Below are 23,242 nucleotides of genomic sequence, written 5' to 3'. Positions count from 1 at the left end.
CAACAGACTTTTGGGGGTAGAAGGAAGAAGATAGGAGCAACTAGGTGGTGGGGGGGGGGGGAAGAAGGTGAAAGGAGAGAAGGATAACAAAATTAACCTGGAGTAGTGAGGGTAGGAGAAAGAGGTAGATCTAACTATTTACAAAACTTGGCAACAAGTAAGAAGATGAACAAGTAGGCAGAAGATGGGGAGGATAAGGGATGAGGAGAGGGAAAGCAGGAATTAAAAGAGAAAGGAATCAAGTACCTACGCAAAGCAGAAGAATAAACTTATTCCTATGAATCTTTTTGCTAACAATTGTTCAATGCATGTGTGCCTCAGAGCTAGAAAGGAAATTGTATTGCAGCTTCACCCATTTAGGGCAAGGTGAGGAAAGTGGGGCAAAACTGAGAAAGAGAGGAGAAAGCACAAAGTAGCAATCTTGCAGTACTCTTATCTATCTAGGGATTCCTTAGGTAGTGAATAGTGAGGTAGCTGACTGCTCCTTCTGTCTAAGCTTTGATGCTGGTCATTGTCTGAGAAACTTTGAAGGCTGTGGTGCCCAAATGGTCTCCCTGTGAGTCTACAGAAGCTACTCTGAACCAGCTTGTGGCAGCGGGAGCTAGTAGCATATATTTGCTTTCTTTTCAAGGCAGCATTCCAGTCTTGTGATTCCTCCCTTTGCCCTGAAGCCTGAGACTCAGGGCCAGATCCTGAGATCTAACCTTGTTTCCCCCCTCTTAGTTTTGTTACAGTTTATTCTGACAAAAAAGAAGTTTTTTTTAAATCTTACACTCATATATTAAAATATATTTTTTCTTTATGACAAACTTCCAAAAGTCTGGGGAGGGGAATTAGTAAATTCATCCCACTAAATGTGCTTAAGAAAAAAAACAGTGTTGTACAGGCTAGTTATAACAGGGGCGTCAATGGGGTTGAGTGGGCTGCACCAGATGACACCCTACTGGGTGATGGTAAAGATAAAAGTAATGCCTTGACATTAATGTCTAGTCGTAACCAACTGTAGGGGGGCAGTGCTCATCTCCATTACTAAGCCGAAGAGCCAGTGTTGTGCGAGGACTGCTCTGATGGTCATGTGGCCAGCATGACTGCACCGAATGCTATTGCCTTCCCACTGAGAAGTTGTACCTATTTATCTACTTGCATTTGCATACTTTGGAACTGCTACATTGGTAGAAGCTGGGACTAGTGACAGGAATCCACTCCATCATGTAGCACTCGGACCTTGAACTGCCAACCCTAACTGCTCCTCAAACATCTGACCTTTGACAGAAATGGGCTCTGGTGTTTGCTTCTGTCCCTTTTAAACACTGGAGACATGGTGTGAGTGGGGTGAGGCTCAGTAGGAGGAAGCAGGCAACATTTTAAATTTAAAATATTTTTAAAAAATCTTTTATTCTTTTAACTTTTTCTTTAAAAAAATCACATCTTACCAAATGTTCATTTTAAATACATAAACCTGTGTTGCTGTTGTTAACTGCCCTTGTATTCATGTCGACCCATGGTAACCCTGCTGATGAGACACCTTCAAGATCCCCTTGTTCTCCAATGCTCTGCCCAGCTCCTGTACTCTCTTTAATAGAGTACATCCATCTAGCATGCGGCCTTCCTCTTTCTGCTTCCCTCTACCTTTCCTAGCATTATTGTTGTTTTTTTCCCATTGAGTTGTGCCTTCTCATGGTGTCTCCAAAGTATGACAGCCTATGTTTTGTCATCTTGGCTTCCAAGGAGATTTTGTAATTACACTTAAATTGTGCATCCACTGATATTGTAATTTAAAGGCATCATTTTAATTTTGCTAATTGTTTATACCACAATTTTTATCAATACATTCAGTGACATATGGAAATTTTGATTTATGAGTAATGTCAGCACAAAAAAAATTACAAGGACTCTGAATGGTGTGGTATGGGAAGAGGTCAATGGAGTGGTGCACTGGATGATGCCAGCCGTAGCGATACCGCTGTGAAATAGTTCAAATCATGTTTAGTGCACACATGACAAAATTCTACACTATTTAAGATAGAAAAGTAGAGGCATATTTGTACTTCACATTTATAACAGTCCAACATAAATTTACAGCCAGCCCTCCTTATCCATGGATTTTTTAATCCAGATTCAAGCATCTACAACTTGAAAATATTTTTAAAAAGTATAAATTCCAAATAGCAAACCTTGATTTTCTATTTTAGATATGGGAAACCATTTTGCTATGCCATTGTATTTAATGGGACTTTAGCATCCACAGATTTTGTTATTCATGGGGGATCCTGGAACCAAATCCCAGTGAATAACAAGGACCCACTGTAATAGTCTTCCTGAGAGGCTTGTAGTTTAGTGGTGTTTAGAATTCTCTGCTAGAGAGCTCAATTGCACAACTCTCTAGCAGAGGGCCTTAGTCCAGCTCTTGGCATGAAACAATCAGCATCGCTGGATAAGTCAAGTAGCAAATGTTCTACGGCTGCTGGAAGTAACATGGATTACACACTCTGTGAGAGAAATCCAAGCCATTTTTGAGACTCTGCCTTGTTCTTAATCCAGACTAATCTGTGCGCACATACACACAACCTGTCGGTATTTGGTTCCTTAGCTTTGGACTGATACTCTGGCTCTCAAACTCTGGCCTGCTCACCAACCGCACAGCTTCTCTTTGCCCCAAGTGAATTATAAAATGAACTACTATTCTCAAAGTACTGTGAGAAGACATACTAAGGATTAAATCAGAGTAACTGTGGCCTGTTACAGACTGTCAAAATAAAGCTGATTCGGGTCTCTTTGGAGGTATGCTATTTAAATGATGCATGCACCCTAAGAATCTGGAAGCTGCGCCAAAGCTGCACTCCTGTGCTTAGGAATGGAGTGTGGCTTGGCGCGACCTCCAGACTCTTAGGACCCATGCATCATTTAAATAGCATACCTCCAAAGAGACCCCAAGCAGCTTTATTTTGGCAGTCTGTAACAGGCCTATGTACACCTAACTACAAATTCTAGGATGTCGTCCAATGAAGCCAAACTTTCATTCTGTAACGTTTCAGTCAGTCCTCAATAAAGATATTGCCCCATGTGAAGCAGTTCATAAGAAACTGCACGTCAGATAGAATACAGATGATTTTCAGTCATTAACAGTTAAGAATTGTGTACTCTTTAGTTATAATACTGAGGGCAATTATTCAAGGCTTCTAATTTGCTCATAATTTTGAAACTTTTAAACATTTAGAGAAAGCAAAGTATAATCAAGGGAGCAGCTATAAAACAGTCAAAGTAAAAGACAGGCAAACATTCCCACCTGTCAATACAAGGAGCATTAAAAAGGAACAACATTAGTTGTTTATGGCTTGCTGAAGTGCTTACAGATGGAATTCAAGAGCTCTGTGCATAAACTAACCAAGTGAAAAAGGTACCATAATCTAGACTACTATAATTACACAATTATTGATGAACTTGCTGTTGATAAACAATGCAAGCATTAGGATATTATTATTATTTTTTACAACTAAGTGATAAAGAAAGCTGTTTATCCTCTTTCTAATATACCCTGAGTTAATAAGATCGACATTGCAGATGTTCGTGTATGTGGCATTGATGTTTAATGGTGCGTGATGCTCTAGGTGGTTCCCATAACCTCGCTTTGTCTGGTATGAGCTTACTCAATTGATATGATAATAAAGAAAAGAGGGCTGCAACAAGCTGGGCTGTCCTAGCACAATTTGCATAGCTTTTAAATTTGCCATTATTTGATAGCCAACTGCTTACAGAATTCTTGTTCAGTTGTCACTGACAACAATATATTGTACAAACAGTACTATAGAACTGACTGAGCAGGTGGCATTGAGAAGGGGGAGGACACAGAATAACCAGCTTATCATACTTATGGTATCAGTTATCCAAACTGTTGCTACTACTTTTGTGAATACTGTCCAACAGTCATCATATTTGGTCCAGGTCCTATGGAGTGTAGCATACGAATACTGGCGTCTGGTTTAGAGTATTTTGCTCCATTTACTCTTCCCCCTCCAATAATTGCTGTCTTTGAGAACTTCATCTTCTAACTAAATTGATCATACTGCAAGTTTCTGAACCTTCAAACTCCCGATTGTCACTTCCAGGTTTTAACTGTATTCTTGTGGACCATACTGTTTGCTTCTGATGCTGATGGGCTTAGACAGACATAGGTGATAGCCACACGTTATCTGTCTGTTAGTTAGAATCAAAATGTTCCTACATTTCTGTCTTAATTATAGCAGGATAGCTACATAAGCAATCAAGAGTAATCACAATTTTTAAAAAAACCAAATAGGGGCTATATTATGCAAAATTTACGCAATGTATTAAGGTTTCAAGATTCAATTTAGCAACTTCTTTAAAAAAAAATAACAAAGAGAGTATCTGACAATAAAATAGGTTGCAAATATACAGAGATTCATGTTGTCCTCAGGAGACTACAAAATATATATTATGAAATCTAATCATTGCCAGCATTATTGTCAAGAGAAGATGAATGAATCCAACAGCAGCAGCAGCAGCAGCAGCAACAAAACATTAAGTAAAGCTTTTAAATGCATGAGCACCTGAACAATGGCTACTTTATTTAACAGGATGATTACCGAGCTCAGCGTTTCAAACTCAAAGGAAATAAAGCAATCTCTTCATGAATATTTCAAGCTACCTAAATATTTTGTACTATAGTGTGATCATATCATGACTCTATTGTTCAACATGATTGTTGGGTATGATCAAGGCATGTTAATGACAAATTCCAAAACCATGAAACAATACAGCAAACTATCACAATTCAGAAGATTGCTTGAAATACTCAAAAGCAATTGAAACATTCAGGGGCAAACAAGCATCTGCTGTAGGGTTACCAGACTGAAAACTGGAGAGAGCTCTTGTACCTTTAATGGCTTTATAGAAGAGGGGATTCAGGCAGGTATTATTTGTCATGCAACCAAGCAACTGCTGAAACCACCTCTTCTACACAAGCATTTAAAGCACAGGAGCCCTCTTCAGCAGGGGTACCACAAGGAGGGTGTGGGGTTCCCCACCAGGTGACAACCTAAGGAGGTGTGACACTACTGCTTCCCAAATATCTGCCTTTGGGGAGAAACAGCTGAAAAGATGATGTGAATGGGGTGAGGCTCTGAGGCTCAAAGTCTTCGTTTCCCAGGACATCTTTAATACAATCCCTTAGGTTTAATAGGATATTGAGATTAATCAGGGGCAACTTCACAACAACTACTGCAATGGAGCCACTGCGGCACAGTAGTTTGAGTGTTGGGCTATGGTTATGAAGACCTGGGTTCAATTCCCAGCTCAGCCATGAACACCTTGGGCAAGCCACATGCTCTCAGCCTCAGGGGAAGGCAATGGCAAATCTCCTCTGAACAATCTTGCCAAGAAAACCCTATGATAGTTTCGCCTTAGTGTCATCAAAAGTCAGAAATTAGTTGAAAGCACACAACACACACACACACACACACACAAGTTATTCAGCCTGCTTTTTAAAAGCCATTAGTGAAAGTAGCATTCTGCAATAGCTCTTGCAACAGGGCAAAACGTTACACTCACAGGGCAAAACCTAGACTGTATGCACACAAACAGATTTCTACTGAAGGGTGAAAAACTCTCCAACCGTGTGGTTTAAAGCAGAAACCTTCATGTTAGCACTTCCTGACACAATTCAACAATGTTACTATGTCCTACTTTAACAGGTATTTCTTCTCTTCTGATTAACCATTTTATAGTGCTGGGTGTGTGCAATGGGGGAGGCTGATCCATATTCAAGAGAAAGAGCATAAGAGAGTGTAGGGAGGAAACAATAACAAATTGGTATATCTTTTGTGAATTGCCCCCAGGCCATGCATTTTTATGTTCTTAATCATTATTAAATGACTTCATGTCACACACTGCCTGGTGAATGGCTGAGTCTTGACACAGGAACGAATTACAAATGAAATGGAAGATCAAGCTGTATTAGAGGTACTGCCTCTGGGAAATGAAAATCTTTAATTCTCTTTTATTATTGACATTTATTTGGCTGCCATGAATAACAACACAGCAAAGAGATTCAGCCACGCTTGTGTGCTGAACAGCTTATCCCTAGGCTCAAAACCGACTTAGCATTTATCACGTTTGCCTATGTAGCTGACATCATGGCATTAACTTCTCTATCTTTAATTTATCAGGGTGAAGTGCATTCTTTAGTTTAACTTAATTGTCACAATCAACCAACAGGATTGATTAGAAATTAATATCATACAAATAAACTAGCTATAAGAAATTATATCCAAGAATGGATCAATGGATATGGTATCAGCTCCAATTTTGAAAAATTAAAAAAGTATATAGTGAAAGTATCTACAGTACTAACATTTACATGCAAATTATTCTTACTATAATGATTGGGTTAGTAATACAAGGCAGGTGGAGCTGTCCAAATCCAGAAGAGAATCCCAGAAGCAACAACTCCTTTCAGTTAAAAGGAGATCACTCCCCTCTTGTGTTTATAAAAATGGACTCAAAGAAAAGTGGCTGTAGAAGATGCTTGAGAGCAGCAAAAAGGATCTATGATGCACTAGTCACTGATTGTCTGGAAAATTTTTGTATAACCTTAGTTACTTGTATAGTACTCAGTGATATTTGGACTACTTAAAACTGAATGATGCAGATCTGACTATGGGTGAACTCAAGGGTATACAGAAGGAAATGATCGGACCCTAATTAGTTCCAATAATTCAACAATAAACAAGGAATTTGTTACACCTTTCTTGGATCCCCTTATACTGATCAGTGGTCAAATTTGTAAATTTTCGAGTGAGGGGGTGAGATCCACAAGATCTGGATGGAAACATTTACAACAACAGTATTAATAATGATGATGATAAATAAATAAATAAATAAATAAATTTAATTTATTTCCTTTCTCTCTTCAAGGCTTGATACAATATACCAGTGATGGCGAACCTATGGCATGCATGCCAGAGGTGGCACTCAGAGCCCTCTCTGTGGGCACATGTGCTGTCGCCTCAGCACAGAGTTTGTTACTAGAAAGCCAGAGGGACATGGCACTTTGCAATAAAAAAGTGGGTTTTGGGTTACAGTTTGGGCACTCGGTCTGTAAAAGGTTCACCATCACTGCAATATACGATGGCTAATGGAATGCACAGAGGAATTCCAGAAGAAAATCAACATTTGCTTTATAGACTGTAGCAAAGCATTTGACTGCATAGATCATAAAAAAATATGGATGGCACTTACAGACATGGGAGTGCCAACACATTTGAAAGTCCTAATGAGAAATCTGTAGTTAGATCAAGAGGCTACTGTTACAACAGTATATGGGGAAACAGAATGGTTCTCAACCGGAAAAGAGGTCAGGCAAGGCTGCAATCTATCACCTGAATTGTTTAACCTGTATACTAAGAATATCATAAGAAGAGCAGACTTAGCCTCAGAAAAGGGAGGAGTGAGGACAGGAGGAAGGAACATCAACACCCTAAGATATGTGGGCAACACTATACTGCTAGCAGAAAACAACTCAGATTTAGAACAATTAGAGAGGAAGGTAAAAGAGGAAAGTTTAAATATGGGTTTAATGCTGAACATAAAGAAAACAAAAATAATGACCATGGAGAAACTACCCAAATTCAACCTAGCAATGAAGAAGTCAAAATAGTTAAAGAGTTCCCATATCTTGGATCAAACATTGACCAGAATGGAGACTGCAGTCGAGAAATTAGAAGACCAGGAATGGGAACAAGAGCTATGAAAGAATGGGACAAGATCCTAAAGTGTAAAGATATGCAACTGAACACTAAAGTTAGGATTGTCTAAGCCATCGTATTCCCCATCACCATATATGGATGGAAGACCTGAACAATGAAAAAAAGCGGCTAAGAGGAAAATCAACTCTTTTGAGATGTGGATACCATGGACAGCCAAAGAGACAAACAAGTTGGTTCTTGAGCAAATAAAACTAGATATTGTTCTGGAAGCCAAGATGATCAAATTAAGGCTGTTATAATTTGGCCACATCATGAGAAGGCATGACTCATTAGAAAAGTCAATAATGCTAGGAAAGGTGGAAAGAGAAGGAGACTGCACACTAGGTGGGTACACTCAATAATGACCATGAATCTACAAGTCTTAAGCAGAGCTTTTGAAGATAGGGGACTTGGAGATGTCTCCTCCACAGGGTCACCATGAGTTGGGGATGACTTAAGGGCAGTTAACAAAGAACTATACAATTCTGTAGGCATCTAACACATGATAATGATGAGGTGCCACAGAATGACAAAAAATATTAGATCCTCAGACAACTTACATATAAGCCTGCAAGTGATCTCACTGTATGAAACATTTCCTTTTGTCCCAGAAATGCACTTTTTGTCCCCACGTGCACTTTTTGCTTCATCATGACTTGAGAATACATGAGAAACAAATGGAGATGGATGTAATGCATTTAAGAAGCTCAACAACAAATATGCAAAATAAAAAGGATATAAGTAACTTTTCATCTGTAAAATGTTAACTAAAACATATAATTTAAAAAAGTAGTAATGATTATGAAACAAAATAACCACTTTTTTTCCCATGGCAAGCAAAGCCCTGTTGGGAATATTGGTTACTAGGCTTGTCATTCTTGCATATCACAGTACTTTACAGCTAATTTGGATAATTTCAAAGCCTTATGAGAAGAAAAAGGGAAATGAACCATGAATATTTTTTTGGTACACAACAGTTTGGGAGCACAGTGGCAGCCTACTATAAGAGCAAGTCATGAGATTACTGGGCGACTGCAGGCAGAGCAGCCTCTAGCTGCTTTTTTCCCTGCATGTCTGTTTTATATGTTTTCTTAAGAATCTCTGGAAAGGAAATTCTCAGTCACTACATTTAATAGTACAATCCTATTAAAAATGTACTCACAAGTAAGTCTCTCAGGCCAAAAAGTGGGTACAGGATTGCAGCCTAATCTGCTGTGTTAGAACCCCTGTTCTCTGCTGAGAACTTACTGTGGAGTAGTACTATCATCTGTCTCTTAGATACAACCTTTTAAAATAGCTTACCTGTAGCCATAATAGTGTCATCTTTCCCTTGAGTGAACACAACAACTCTCTGTCGTTTAGGGTTCACTTTCGGCAAGGCTTGTGTTTTCCGAGCTATCTCTTTAATGTCCTCAGTCTGTTAAGAGAAAGACCAAAATAAAAGATGTAAACAGTTGCAAAAAATTCCAAGGATTAGAGTACAGTTTTTGTAGATTTCAATAAAAATATTTTATAATTAGATACAAACTGATTTCTGTTTCAGGCCACACTTTGATATTCTAGTTTGATTAGAACAAATCAGAATTCTGTAAGTTCATATATAATTAGTTATTTTATACAGAATACAGAAACTCTAGCAGGGCCTAGTTTGGTGCAAGGACGGGTGTGTAAACACCTGCCCATCCCCATGCCAACTTGGGGACTGACCAGGATGAACATGGGGGCCAGGGTATAATTCTGGTAAAACCTTTCCAAAATTACTCTTGCTAAAAACCTGCAAATAAGATGTTTTATCTATGACTTAGCAGAGAACACAACAGCATCAGTAACATAGAAGCGAGAATTTTACTTATAGTGCACATATTAGGAACACGTTTTTCAAGACTGATATCTTTTCACTCTTATTGACACTGAATGTAATCTGTCATCATGTAATTTATTTCTTAACAACGTGCCTGTTCTCTCCTACAATTATGAGATTTTATGTAACCAATTCAACATAAACAGATACTGTAAAGAAGTTCTGAGTCTTTGTCCAGACACTGTTCCATGCCATCAATTATTTATATTTTTTAAAAAGAGAAGAGGTCACTAGGAGTGTCTGTAATACTAACTGTTCATTTCTGTTTACAATTACAGTCTTCCTTCTTTTTGTATATGTCTGAATTCTTCCTCAAGTAGGAATGACATCTAACTCTTCAGATACTATTAAGGAATATTTAAAATACCACCTGCTCTGCTCCAACACGAGTCCAAAAGACACTGCAAAAATACTTGTCTGAGAATGCTTTAAGTGCCCTGGCTCAATGCTAGGGAATTCTGGGGAAATTTAGCCTTCTCTGTCAGAGAGGTCTGGTGCACAATAAACTACAATTCCCAGGACACACTAGCACTGAGCCAAGACATTTAAAGCAGTCTCAAACTGGATTATTTCCTTAGTGTGTTTTGGACTAAAAAGATCTTCTCTACAGGCCTGCCTTTGGTCATCCCCACCTTCAAGGAAGCTAGCAACTGGAGAAAAGGCTTTTTCTGCAATTGTGCAATTCTCTCTCCAGAATATCCACATGGTATCATCTTTTCCAAGGGTCAGGCACGTTTTACCCCCCTCCCCCCAAAATACTGTTTCTGATACAGTAGGCACACAGAGTATGCATCCACAGATTCAGCGATCTACGATTTGAAAATATTTTTTACAAATCTAAAAAGCAAACCTTGATTTTGCCATTTTATATGAAGGACATCATTTTACTATGTCATTGTATATAATGGACTTAAGCATCAATGAATTTTGTTATCTGAGGGTCCTGGAACCAATAGATATCAAAGGCCTACTGCATAAGGTTTGATCTTGCTGTTGTGGTGGTTTTATCATTATTTTTACATTTTATATATATATTTAATTTGCCTTTGACTGGCTGTTTCATTTCAAAGCAAACATGAGACTGAATTTTTGGGATTATACAGTATATGTTTACAGTGCGCCCTTGCTTTACGCGGGGGATCCGTTCCGGACTCCCCCACGTAAAGCAAATTACACATATGCTTGAGCCCCCGTTTAAATGAATGGGGCTTGTGCACCCAGCGGTGCAGCGGCACATGCATGCCACGGGCGTGCGACCCATTACTCTCTATGGGATGCACCGCTCCTTCCTCCCCACGCGGGCGCACTGTATTTACATTTTTGAATACTCTTTCAAAAATTAACATACTAGGGACAAGGTTTTAGCTTAGCATTCTCCATAGCATGCTACTTTTCAAAGTGCAGGCAGGATCTTTTTTACATGAAAGAGAAAATTAGGAAATACAGCTTCTGCAACTACTGTATCTCCAAAGTGTTTCAGTACAGGAATACTTCCTCGATTGAGCCAGTTAAGGCAGCAGATTAGGTAGTTTGGGGATTAAGAATATAAATGCCTATACTAACACTGGTATCACCTAGAAAAGAATCAACTTTTTTGTATTTGTTATGTATATTAGCAACATAAAAATTACATATACTGAACTTTCAGTTAGCTTCTGAAAATAACAGTCAGTTAGACTGCCTGGTCTATCATTATTTCCCCTTAAGTTTTCATTCTTTTTAATACACCAGCAGCGATCCATCTTCAATGTTCCTTTTGCTAATGAGCTTTGGAAGCGTATTAAAACTCCAGAATAAAACCTTCAATGGACACTTAACCAATTTTACATATCACTGTTGGCAGAAGTGATATGTCACTTTCTGCTGCCAAGCAAAGAGGAGATATGGGATATGATCAAATTCACTGTACCCTTTAGCAATGTTCTATAATCAAATATGTCAGATTTATAACATTCAGCAGAAACTGGTAGAATGTATTAAAAAGCACTGGTGGAAAGATTAGTACAAAGGTGTTTTGCCAACACTGGCAAAAGCACTTTTGCCACTCGGTATGAATTTAAACCACGTATGTCCCACGTTTATACCCTAAAGGGAGAAATATAAAAGGGGGACAGCTTTTAAACTGTTAAATAAATTATTTTGTTCTGTGTATCATCACTTTATTTTCCAAAAATTTATTTATATTAGCATGCATTACAGGAATTAAAAGTATCTCGCAGTCTTAATTTCTATAAAAGTGTGTAACATCATTTATTCTACATACAATGAAATAACAAAGCTCAGAGTTCTGACTGCTAAATACTGATGATAAAGCTTATGTGCTTTTGGGTTATCGTGGAACAATCGTAAGTTAAGTACTCATATACGCATGCAGACGAACACAGATGTTCATCCCTTTCTCCTCCTTTGCACCTGACCAAACCCAAATGAGTGCCTTAGCTCAGCATATGGTTTCCTAGCTGTGTGGGTCTAATTAATGCAAATAGGAATGGGACAGTTCAAACACTGGCTGAATTTTTAAAGACTGTATTATGCCAATCGATTAATCTTGGTTTGCTGCTTAAAGGGGGAGAGCCATGGTTATACATTATAGATATATTGTTTTTATTGTTCTTGTTTTAAGTTTTGTATATCTTTGAGAATGATATTTAGAAAAAAGCAAATCATCATCATAACTGTCATCATTGTCACTATCACTACCACCAAATTTGCTTTCTTGATACATTTGGTGGTAGAAAGGTGTTTTACTCCTTGTGGATAACAAGGATTAACAAATGCTTTGAGTGTGACACATGCCAGTATTTAGTACAGTGGGTCCTTGTTATCTGCTGGGGTTTGGTTCCAGGACCCCCTGTGGATAACAAAATCTGTGGATGCTCAAGTCCCATTAAATATAATGGCATAGCAAAATGGTGCTCCATATATAAAATGGAAAATCAAGGTTTTCTATTTGGAATTTATACTTTTTTGGAATATTTTCAAGCCATGTATGCTGAAATCTGTGTATTAAAAATCCATGCATGAGGAGGGCCAACTGTATACAGTGGAACCTCACCATATGGGGGGGATCCGTTCCGGATCCCGCCGCGTATGGCGATTTCCGCCTATGCTCGAGCCCCATTGTAAACAATGGGGCTCGTGCACGGCGGCGCAGAGTGCAATGGGCGTGCGCGTGGCGCAATGAGCGCACACACCCATTCAACTGAATGGGACGCGCCACCCCTTCCGCCCCGCGCGCACCCAACGGCTTGAGCGCGTACGCTCAAAGACGCTTATAAAAAGTCTGCGTATGCGGAGGCCCCACTGTATATGAAGCTTTGGTTCCTGTGTCACATACGTGCAAGTTATCCTCAATTGATCTGGCTAAAGCATGTGGGTAACTCCCTAAATCAAAATACTTATATCATGACTGGAATCTCTATAAATGGTGTAGTTAGTAAGCTAACAAAAGACGGAGATGCCATGCATGCACATTTAAGAGACTGCACATTTATGCAAACCCAGATGGAATACAGCACTTGTGTATGTTGACAAAAGCACAGCCCACTTCTCCTGAAGAGGCAGTGTGTAAAAGGCAGGGTTTACAGTGATCAACTCTGAACAATTGCACATGCAACCTACTGCAATTCATTTGCATAATGATAATCCGCATATGGCAGAGTTTAAGTTATTTAAAACGGTGTTACATCTCAGTATTTAGTCTTGCTTCACCACTGCTTTAGCGGCAGATCCTTACAGAGTGTAATTCAGCTAATGAGGTGGCTTTTTAACTGAACAAACTGACAGGTCCCATATCTGCAGAGGCAGCTTGAAGCTGTGCCCAACCTCTCAGCTTCCCAAGAGGCTTTTCAAAATTCAATAAATAACATCTGTAGGCGATGTTGGGTGCAGACCTAGTAGAGTGCGTCATAACACTGAGCTGGCAGAACAAAGAAACCATGACGACTGCCAAGTTTCTATGGCAACCGCAGCGAGGCTCGGAGAGTATAATAGCACATCAATCACTATCCAAAAGAACTTCATTATCAGCAAGAGAAAAAAATCCTTTAGAATCTGTTTAGTGTGCAACCGTAGGTTAACTCACCTCAAAGCCTTGCTCTCGAGCAAAAGTGGCAGCTTCCTGAAATAATAATAATAATAATAAAGGAAACAGTTAATTATAAAGTGCTAGATAATAAAGAAATAACCCATTTTGAAGCTCATTCAGGCAGTTTCCTTTTATATAATTATCTCAATATGCCCACACGGATTTCTTCAGTTGCTCGCGCTGAAAAGGTTGCTTTCCCCGCTGACAAGATAGCAACGAAGTGTCAACACGCTTCACAAATGAAGGACGGAGAGTGCATGTTTTCCTCCCCACTGGCAAAGTTACTTTGGACTAATGGCCTTTAACAGAAAAGGGCATGGTTAACCACAGGACTTATCAGTATTAATCATTCCTACAACATTTCCCAAAGGGCACAGGCGCTGAGGCTGGAAACCCATGTCAGAGGCATGTTGCTGCTGAAATAAATACCCCACACCTCTCTTCCTTGTAGATTTAGGATCAATTACCCTGCGTCCTTTTATCATCACTTTGCCTCTTTCACTGACAGCTCTACTGGTGGGGGAAATTTGGATGTGATGAACACACAGCTCCGGGTAAATTATCCTTAATGTCACAGGCAAGAGAAAACACCAATGCCATTTTTACTAGCAGTCCAGGATAGAATAGAATATGTAATTTCAGTATTAGTTGAACAAGAATTCAAACTAAAATTTCCCCAAAGGCCCTACTGGATCACACTGTTTCATCATACAGTTTGATTCTACATCTTTAAAACTGACTTTTAATCAATCAACGTGCGGCTTCCAGTGATTAATTTAATGCTCGGTTTAAGAAACGCGGCAAGCCATTTTGCACCAAACAACTCTAGTTAATCTTAATCAAACCAAACACAGCCATCTGTTAGCGGCAGAATCGGACCAATTCCTTAAAACATTGTGTCAGTTCCATCATAGCTTCAGGATAGCTTGTCTTTCCTGAAGAAGCTCAAGCCATATTGATTTATTACCTGTGCAAAACGTTAGACTTTGTGTTTTTAAACAGAAGTACAAAAGACAGAGAATGGTATCACTCTGATTTCCTAATATATTCTAGTATTAATATATCAGTGAAGGTAATGTAGCTCTTGTTTATAATGATACAAATACAGCGCGCCCGCGTCATATAGGGGCGCGCTTTACGCGGACTTGAGCTTACGCGCTCAAGCCGCGGGCGGGGCGGAGTGTCCCATTCAATCGAATGGGCATGCGCGCCCATTGCGCCCCGCTGCACTGCCGTGCACGAGCCCCATTGTTTCCAATGGGGCTTGAGCATAGGCGGAATTCGCTTTACGCGGAGGGATCCGGAACGGATCCCCGCGTAAGGCAAGGGTCGACTGTATACAGTTTCAAAGCCACATGTGTTTTGTATAATGCATGCAATATTTTAACATTTATTTCTATATATAAAATCCAATTTCTAAAAAAAAAAGCTTTTCATTAATTTTCAAAACATCACAATTATGTCCTCTATCTTAGATCAATTCATAATAGAAGATAGCGTCTGGCAAATCTCACTGTCACTTAGGTTTACAATTACCATGCCGTTTTACTGTTCCATTTTGCCACCAAGCATCATTAATACAGAAATAAATGCTGGGTCTAAGCAGAGCGCTAACTGTATGAACCGTAGGTACAATCTACAGAAAAGTTCTTGTGCTGAAGAACTACTCTCATTCATTTCAGTAGGGATTGCAGAGAATTTTCTGGCAGATTGTGCTCCAAATCATTTATGGAAGCATTTAATGCCCATACATTTCTAAGCACCAGTGAAAAGGCATATTGAAGTGGGAACAAATGATTACTGCAGCAGGAAGCTGAAGTTAATAAAACCTGATAAGCTGAAAAAGCACACATCCTCAGGCTGATTCCTGGAGAAGCAGAAGGCTGACCAAGTTAGCCTAAGCTGAGGTTAACAGACAAAGTGAACCACAGTTTTAACAACTTGGGTGCTGGCAAGGTTAGCCACACTGACAATTTATTGACAAAAGAGTCCTCCGCCTCCATACAACTCTGCTGTCAGTGACATTTAGTAACCCAGCTGTCAAGACAAAGTGTAAGGTTCAAAGGTATCATGCAGTGTATTCTTAAAGCAGCATGCAATTAACAAAGCCTAGGCCTGTGTGTGTGTGTGTGTGTGTCTGAGAGCCTCCACTATAAAGTAGCGCACTTACAATGAACTACAATAAAATAAAACCCAGAAAGGCTTAAGTGGGAATGGAACCCAGACAATGGAAAAGGAATCCCTGCCCCTGCAAGAGTAATGGGAACCAGAAGTTCATAGAAAACGAGAACATGAACAAAATACTGCATATTTAAGCCAGATGACATTTTTAACTTCAATTTTTAGCAATGCCATTGAAACAGGAAGTAAGAAACATATATCTTGAGGGGGCACATCTAAAAGCTGTGGTGCAAAATGATATTGACATCTGTGTTAAAATTATTATTGAGCCACGAAGCCTGGATATTAGACACTTGTGGAGAGCGGAAGCTCTTTGCAAAGCAAGTACTTTTAATTCTTTGGAAGATGAACTTCACTGTCCTGTGGTGTCCCTTCAGAGTATTTCAAATATCACCCAGAGCAAACCGATTTTGCACCTCACCTCCATCGCTTGCCAGTAACTGTCAGAGCCGTCTTTTTGGCAATCATTTTTTCTTGCAACCCTTAATCCTGTGGTGTCAACTTTTTTTTCTCCCTCAGAAGACATGGTTAGATTCATTGGGGCTATAAACTGCATTTAAGTCAAGATTCACCTCTTCCTTTTTCGAAATCTCTGTTCAGCATTGTTAGGCTGGTTAGTTCACTGGGGGTGAATTACATTGGTTTCACATCTTTAATGGTACCCAGTTCAGGAATGTCACCTAATCTTAGTAGGATTGCTACTAATGATGATATTAGGCAGGTCTTAATGTGGAAAGTTCAAAATATAAAGGAGGCCCCTCAGGGTTGATTCACAATAAAAGTAAGATAATGGAACTAGCAGCTGCCCATCTGTGCAAAGCTCCCAGCAGCCATACTGGGTTTTGCAGATATAATAAAGAGGGCAGGTTAAAAAGCTTACCATAGAGAGGCAGCAACATATGGTGACTGGTAGGATAAGAACAGACAGCTAGGACACTCCCTAGTGCAGGTGATAATAAGGATGATAATTGGTATATTAAAGGTCTTCCATTTTATCTCTGACATCAAGAATCACAAAGGAGATGGGATTAAGGAAATAAACAATCTTCACAGAAGCTTTACAGCTCCCAGGAGAATGAAGCATTTTCATTCATGCATGACATGCGACAAGTGCAAGGCAAAAAACCAAACCAAAACATAAAACAAAACCACAGCAGCAGAAAAGAATTTTCTTGGGTGGCTGGATTTTAAAAGCAGCCAGTCCCTTTAACACTGTTAAATTCCCTCTACTGTATCATGCATTTATCTTGCATGATACACGAGCATAGCAGTTTTAACTCATGGCTTCCCACTGCTTTTGCAAACTGGATTTCAGTAGAAGACAATAATATTATTATCTTTTCTCAAAGATCCTAGTCTTTTCCCCTACTTCCCTCAATCCTTCAATAACCTTTGAAACGCAGGACCCAACACTGAAAATGTAATTAGCTAGCAATAATACCAAAATGCACTGCAAAACACACCCAACAGAACAGAGAAATTCACACTGCATGAAAAGGATGCATTGGCAGAGCTGTTGAATTACATCCTGTCACTTAAGTCATCACACCTCTTTTCAGCACAACACCAGGCACTTATAAGAAACAGGAGATAAACTAAAGAGACAGCAGTAAAAAAGCAACTTGCATTACGTCTCCTTCTGACTGGCTTAACTTTCATACTGTTTTCCAGTTCTCTTTCATGACAGACAACCTCCCTCCCTCCTTCCTTCTCTTCTTCTTTTTTTGTTTGTTCTGGCCTAAAAACACTTAAGACATACCATGGATTTTACTGCAGTTGGCTCTCCACTATTTATAAAGTGGAGCTGTCTATAGTACAGAAGGAAGTAAATAAGTGGATTGCTGCTTGTTAAAATGTTGTATGGTCCTTTTATTGCTAGATGAAACCTGTTTAAGGACCCAGTTTTAAGCATTCTTAAAATCAATGGGACTTGCTTCTGAGTTCACAGAAATAAACTGTCAGTCAACACAAATATTTGGGATAGTTCAAGGTTTAGCAGAACAGTACTGGCAACCTGAAGGCACACACACACACACGAATTCTGAACTGATTGCTAACAGAGAGCTTTTAAAATTAATGTTTGTCTTTGTATACCAGTTAGTATTATTTTAGAGATATTTTAATCATGTAATGTTGTTGTTTTAGATTGTATGCTGCTTGGCAGGTTTTTATTCTTTTTTTACCTTACTTTTTAAAAATTTGACCTTACTATGTAAAGCGCCGTGCCAACTTTACAGCACTCTATAAATGAACGTTAATAATTATAAGAATGTTAATAAAATTAATCTGGGGGGCATGTCCCCACCTCTTACACAGACAATAAACTATAGAAACATATACAAAACACAAAAGGAGAGGTGGTTTTACAATTTATATTGATTATAGGAGGGTGAAGTGAGAGGTCTCTTCAGAACATCCTTAGACATCTCAGTACTAGATCAGGGTCTACTCTGGTGTGTGATCCTGTTGCTTTTTGTCTGTGCTGTAATCCAAAATCTGGCTGCTCTCAGACAAACTATCAGAGTCTACAGGCCAACTTCCTTCATCAGTAATCCCGTGGTATGCGAGAGTTTAATAGGAGTCACAGAATACCTCTATATGAGCTTTATGTTATTTCTCTGAAGAAATGGACTATACTATCATCATCTTTGCCAAATCAGTGGCCACTCTACTAAGTGACTAAAGACAAATCCTATTTTTTTCTCTCTTCTAAAACAATCTATTAAGTTACATGTGGCATCACTAAGCATCTTGACGTGATTTTTTTTGGCCCCTTGTGTATACATGTTGAGCCTCCTATATTAATAATTCTAAAATTTGCAATATTCCAAAATCTGCAACTTTTTTGAATGCCAATGTGACAGGGAAGCAGTGGAGAAAGAGAGGAAGATAGCATGGCCATATTTCCAGTCAAACTTTCTATAAGTGGTGGCTGCAGTGGACATTGCTGCTCCTCTGCCACCCCACAGCTGAGGTGAGGTCTAGAGCGGGACACAGCGGTGGCTGCTCGGACCAGCTCTGACCCAAAAGAGAGCCCTTTCCCAAAAAATTACCACCACCCCCGCTCACCACTACTTCCATTGCCAGAGTCTGGGTCTCATTTAGCTCTATCCTGCCCTCCCGTCCTACCTGTCAGCACGTCCAGGCACCTGGCAATTGTAGGTTGTCCAAGCAGTTCTGAGGAGTGCCCTGCTGTTTCCCCTCCCCTGGCACCACAGCAATTCTTACATGCTCATCCGCCCCAGACATGGCAACCTGTGGGAGGTGGGTAACTCCTCCTCTGAACACTCACTCATTTAGTCCTCAGACAGCCAGAGGCTGTGGTGGGACAAGGTGCTTCTCAGAGCTTTTTGCTCATCCTGCTGTCACTGGATGGCTGGATGTGCTCAAAGGGAAGGAGGGTAGAAGAGACCAACCCCACAGCTCCAGCTGCCTCCTCTGGCTCCCTGAGATAAAAATGAATGAGTGTCCAAAGAAGAAGAAGGCCAAGTCCCACAGGCAGTGGCTCATGGCTGCTATTGCGCTGGGGCAGATGAGCACATAAGAGTAGCCACAACCCTAGGGGAGGGGAGCTGGCAGCAGCAGTTGTACTACCAAGTCCCTAACTGCTTCCACCTCCTCTTCCTTGTCTGTAATACGTGTGAAGTGTCTCCTCCAAAGCAGCCCTTTCCCTCTATGACTTGGTTGAGAGCTCGAGCCAAGATGGCTTAAGTCTAATCTGTTACCCCCTCCCCAAACACTCAGTCATTTATTCTCTGTGGAGAAACTTGATTCACAAGACTCCTCTGAGAGAAAGCAAGAGGGTCTCCAGCATGCAAGTATTCCCAAATCCAAAATCCCAAATCCTGGGGCTAGGTTGGCTACTACAACCAGAAGATCCTTTTCCATAGCTGCCCCAGCCCTTTGGAATACGCTGCCCACTGAGCTCCGCTCATCCTCCACCCTGGCCCAATTTAGGAAGGGTCTCAAAACCTTCCTATTTAATCATGCATTCCCCGACTAGACATCCTATGGGCCTCCCTCCTCTCTCGTGGCCGTGAGGTTGGGCTAAGGGGTTTTTTATTGTTTTATTGTTTTATGGATTGTTGTTGTTGCACATGTGTTTTTAAATTGTATACTGTTGCACTTCGGTGCATACTGTAAGCCGCCCTGATCACTCGGAAGGGCGGGGTATAAATAAAAATTTTATTATTATTATTATTATTTATTAAAATACCTCTGGTCCCAAGCATTTCAGTTAAGGAGGTTCAAAACCTGTACTAATCCACCATTAATGAAAATAAAGATTGGTTCTTAGTGGTTTCTGTTAAAAGTTCCAAGTGCAACACTTCAGTAGATCATGTGTGCCTGGACCACTTCCCTTTTTAATTATCTTGAGAACAAAGAATTAATGTAGTAAAAAAATACCAGCAATACCCATGGCATTCTTATTTTACTATGTGGGACAGACACTAGATGATGTAACTTGAAAGGAATTACAATATTTCTGAACAATATGACTGCTGTTCCTGTCTCTGACTCCAAGTGGACTCATCTAGGTTTCTTACACTTATGGATAAATTGCTGAAGGTTTTGTTGTTGTTGTCGTTATGCATTAGATAGGAGGGAGCCAAATATAGGAGTCTATATATTCAGGAAACAGGAATAATTGATTGGGGAAATAAGTGTGTTCTATTTCATCATAAGTATGGCTGCTGATCAGTATTAAAGACCTTGCTTGACTATAAGAAAGAGAGGTTAAAAATGAGATTTATTACGGTACATTTGTATAATTTTGGGCTACATTAGTGCCCAAACTTTGGTATAATCAGATTAAAGGTTAGTGGCAAGCTTTTACAAGTGCTGACATCCAAACAAATAGGTTTCAACGTTGCAAATGTTGATTCATAGGCCTGCCATTGAGCCATATACTCTAACAGTCCATAACCTCTGAAGCTGTTGTCCTGGTTTAGTGAGGAAGAGCACAATGTTATCAATAAAAAGCCTTACTTAATACATGGTTGAGAGTCCTCCTCACTGACTTCTAGGATAGTAGAATTAAAAGACATAGCCATGTCTACCTGGAATGGTATGCAAACGGATCTTGTAGCAGATAAAGAAAGACGTTGGCAGCATAAGCTTTCATAGACTTATGTCTATATCTACTTAGACTTTAGTCTACGATAGCTTATGCTACCAATTTCTTTCCTTCTCTCAGTTAGTCTCAAAGATGGTACAAGATCCTTTTGCATACTGACTTCTTGGATGTTGGTGTTAAGGCTGCAAAAACTCTGTGAAGGGCTCGACAGCAATCTCAAATAATACAGGGGGCACCCCTGCTTTGTACCTCTGTTCAATTCACTCCCTGCAGATTCATGACAGCTAACTGACATAGTGTTTCTGGGATTTCTGTAAAGTCTAGGGATCAAATTCACTGTGACTCCTCATATTCATTTTCTGGAGGACCATTTCCATTCTAATCTGTCAAAAGCCTCATAAATATCTAATGATAGCAGCAGTAGGGTTTTCTTAATTTTACAGTGATGGAGAACATTAAAAAGACAATGAATTGGGTAAGTAATTTAACAGTGAGGAATTAATCCGAACTGATCCTCTTTAATACAGGCTGTGCTAAACATTATTACCAGGTTGGCCATCAGGATTTTATATTTTGTCAAGGATAACAGGAGTCCTTGCTTTTTGGGAGTGGGTGGGTATTTTTGCTTAAAATATGACATCTTCTAAAACTGAAAGATATTGTTTCTACTTTATCTGTCATGGTACAGGACAACCGCTACAGTAATAAAAATAAAAATCTGTAGAAAAGCTATCTGTCCCAATTACCTTATTTTGCTTTAGTGAACCTAGTTAATTTCATCACTGGATATTTTTCTGCTTAAGAAATAGACATGTTCAAGGTTCAGTTCTTTTAAATGAATGTGGCTCTGGTTGATGTGTTATCAGAGCAATACTGCTATGAGTAAAAGATTTGAAATTTCTCATTTATCCTTCATGTTTCCCAGGAGATACTTCCTGACTAGTATAAATCAAGTGAATAAGACTGAAATAATTTCTTTCTAAGACTGTTAACAATTTTGGACACCCCCCCCCCCCCATAATACTTTTGTTTCAGATAAAGCAAACTCGTAATTTTGTCAATGCCTAGGGCTTCATGTTTTGGTTGTCTGAAGACTAAGGAAACACACACACACACACACACACTCTTGTGATTTCCATAGGGATATATAGTTCTTCGGGTGCAAGACATGTTAGACAGCAATTTTTCACTTGCTTCTCTTCATGTCATTAATTTACACAGACTCACTGATGTGCACACCAGAAACCACTTCTTTTACTGATGTCAGACCAAGGCATAAGGCTGTTTGGATGGGACATTATGCAAGAAGAACTGTGTGTTTTCCTCAGCTAATTTGGTGGTGTAGTATTGCCCTCAGACCAGGTAAGGTTTTAGTCACCAAGTACGAGAAAATCCAATGGAAAAGAACAATGGGAAACATCTGAAAAAGCCAATGTGGCTGCACAACAAATTCAAGGATGAGGTAAAAAGAGAAAAAAAGAAGAGCCCACTCGACCCTCCACATTCACGGCTTTGACGCTCATGGTTTTGATTATTTGTGAGGACAAGGCCACCTGTATGTGCACTCCTCTTCTTCCTCCTCTCTTTTGGGCTTTTCCCCAATTGGAAAAAGCCCATGAGGGAGAATCTAGGAAGGATGCGAGTGCCAACCCTGCCCCTTTCTTGGCGGGATGGTTTCCTGAGTAAGGTAGGCACTGATCTGCCTAGGAAAGGGAAGGGGATAGATCAATCCCCTCCAAGGCTCTTTCCCAGGTGGATGGGTGCTTGGGCAAAGCAGGCACCCATCCACCCGGGAAAGGGGTGGGGAGCCAGTTAAAGTGATGGGAGGGCGGGGAAAAGAGGAATGCACGTGACTGCTCCTCTTTCCTGCCCACCCCTCCCTTTAACTGGCTTCCATGGGGGGTTGGGAGTTATTCAGACTTTTTTTTTTACCCTAACCCTCGTGAATGCGGAGGGCCGAGTGTATATGTACAGAACAGGAGGAAAGACAAGTCACCAAGGAAGAGCACAAGTATAGACTAACTTTGCAGAAACAGTACAACAAAAATTAAATCTCAAAGTGAGCTTTGGGTAAGCAATCTAACAGTGGGGAATTAATCCAAACTGATCCTCTTTAATCCCGGGAGTTGCTGGCTAGGCAAGCAAGGACCAATACCCCCCCCCCCCCCAAGATATATCTGAGGCAAGAAAATGAGCAAGGAGACAGTGGGGCCACTGTTCAAAAAGAATGGTAAAATGCTAACAGATCACAATGGAAAAGCAGAACTACACAG

General features: G+C 39.9%; 1 protein-coding gene across 1 annotated transcript in view; it reads right to left on the bottom strand.

Annotated features, from left to right (window-relative positions):
* The window catches only part of ADK (adenosine kinase), a 115,184-nt gene that overhangs the window by 24,261 nt on the left and 67,681 nt on the right, over positions 1-23,242 (bottom strand). The window contains exons 5-6 of the mRNA XM_042458443.1: positions 13,709-13,744; positions 9,066-9,180 (exon numbers count right to left, since the gene is read on the bottom strand). Of these exons, the coding sequence (XP_042314377.1) occupies positions 9,066-9,180; positions 13,709-13,744 (151 nt within the window). The remainder of the gene's footprint in view (positions 1-9,065; positions 9,181-13,708; positions 13,745-23,242) is intronic.

This window comes from Sceloporus undulatus, chromosome 3 (assembly GCF_019175285.1).
Source record: "Sceloporus undulatus isolate JIND9_A2432 ecotype Alabama chromosome 3, SceUnd_v1.1, whole genome shotgun sequence".
In the NCBI taxonomy this organism is placed as follows: Eukaryota; Metazoa; Chordata; class Lepidosauria; order Squamata; family Phrynosomatidae; genus Sceloporus; species Sceloporus undulatus.
This window is presented reverse-complemented; position numbering and strand designations above follow the sequence as displayed.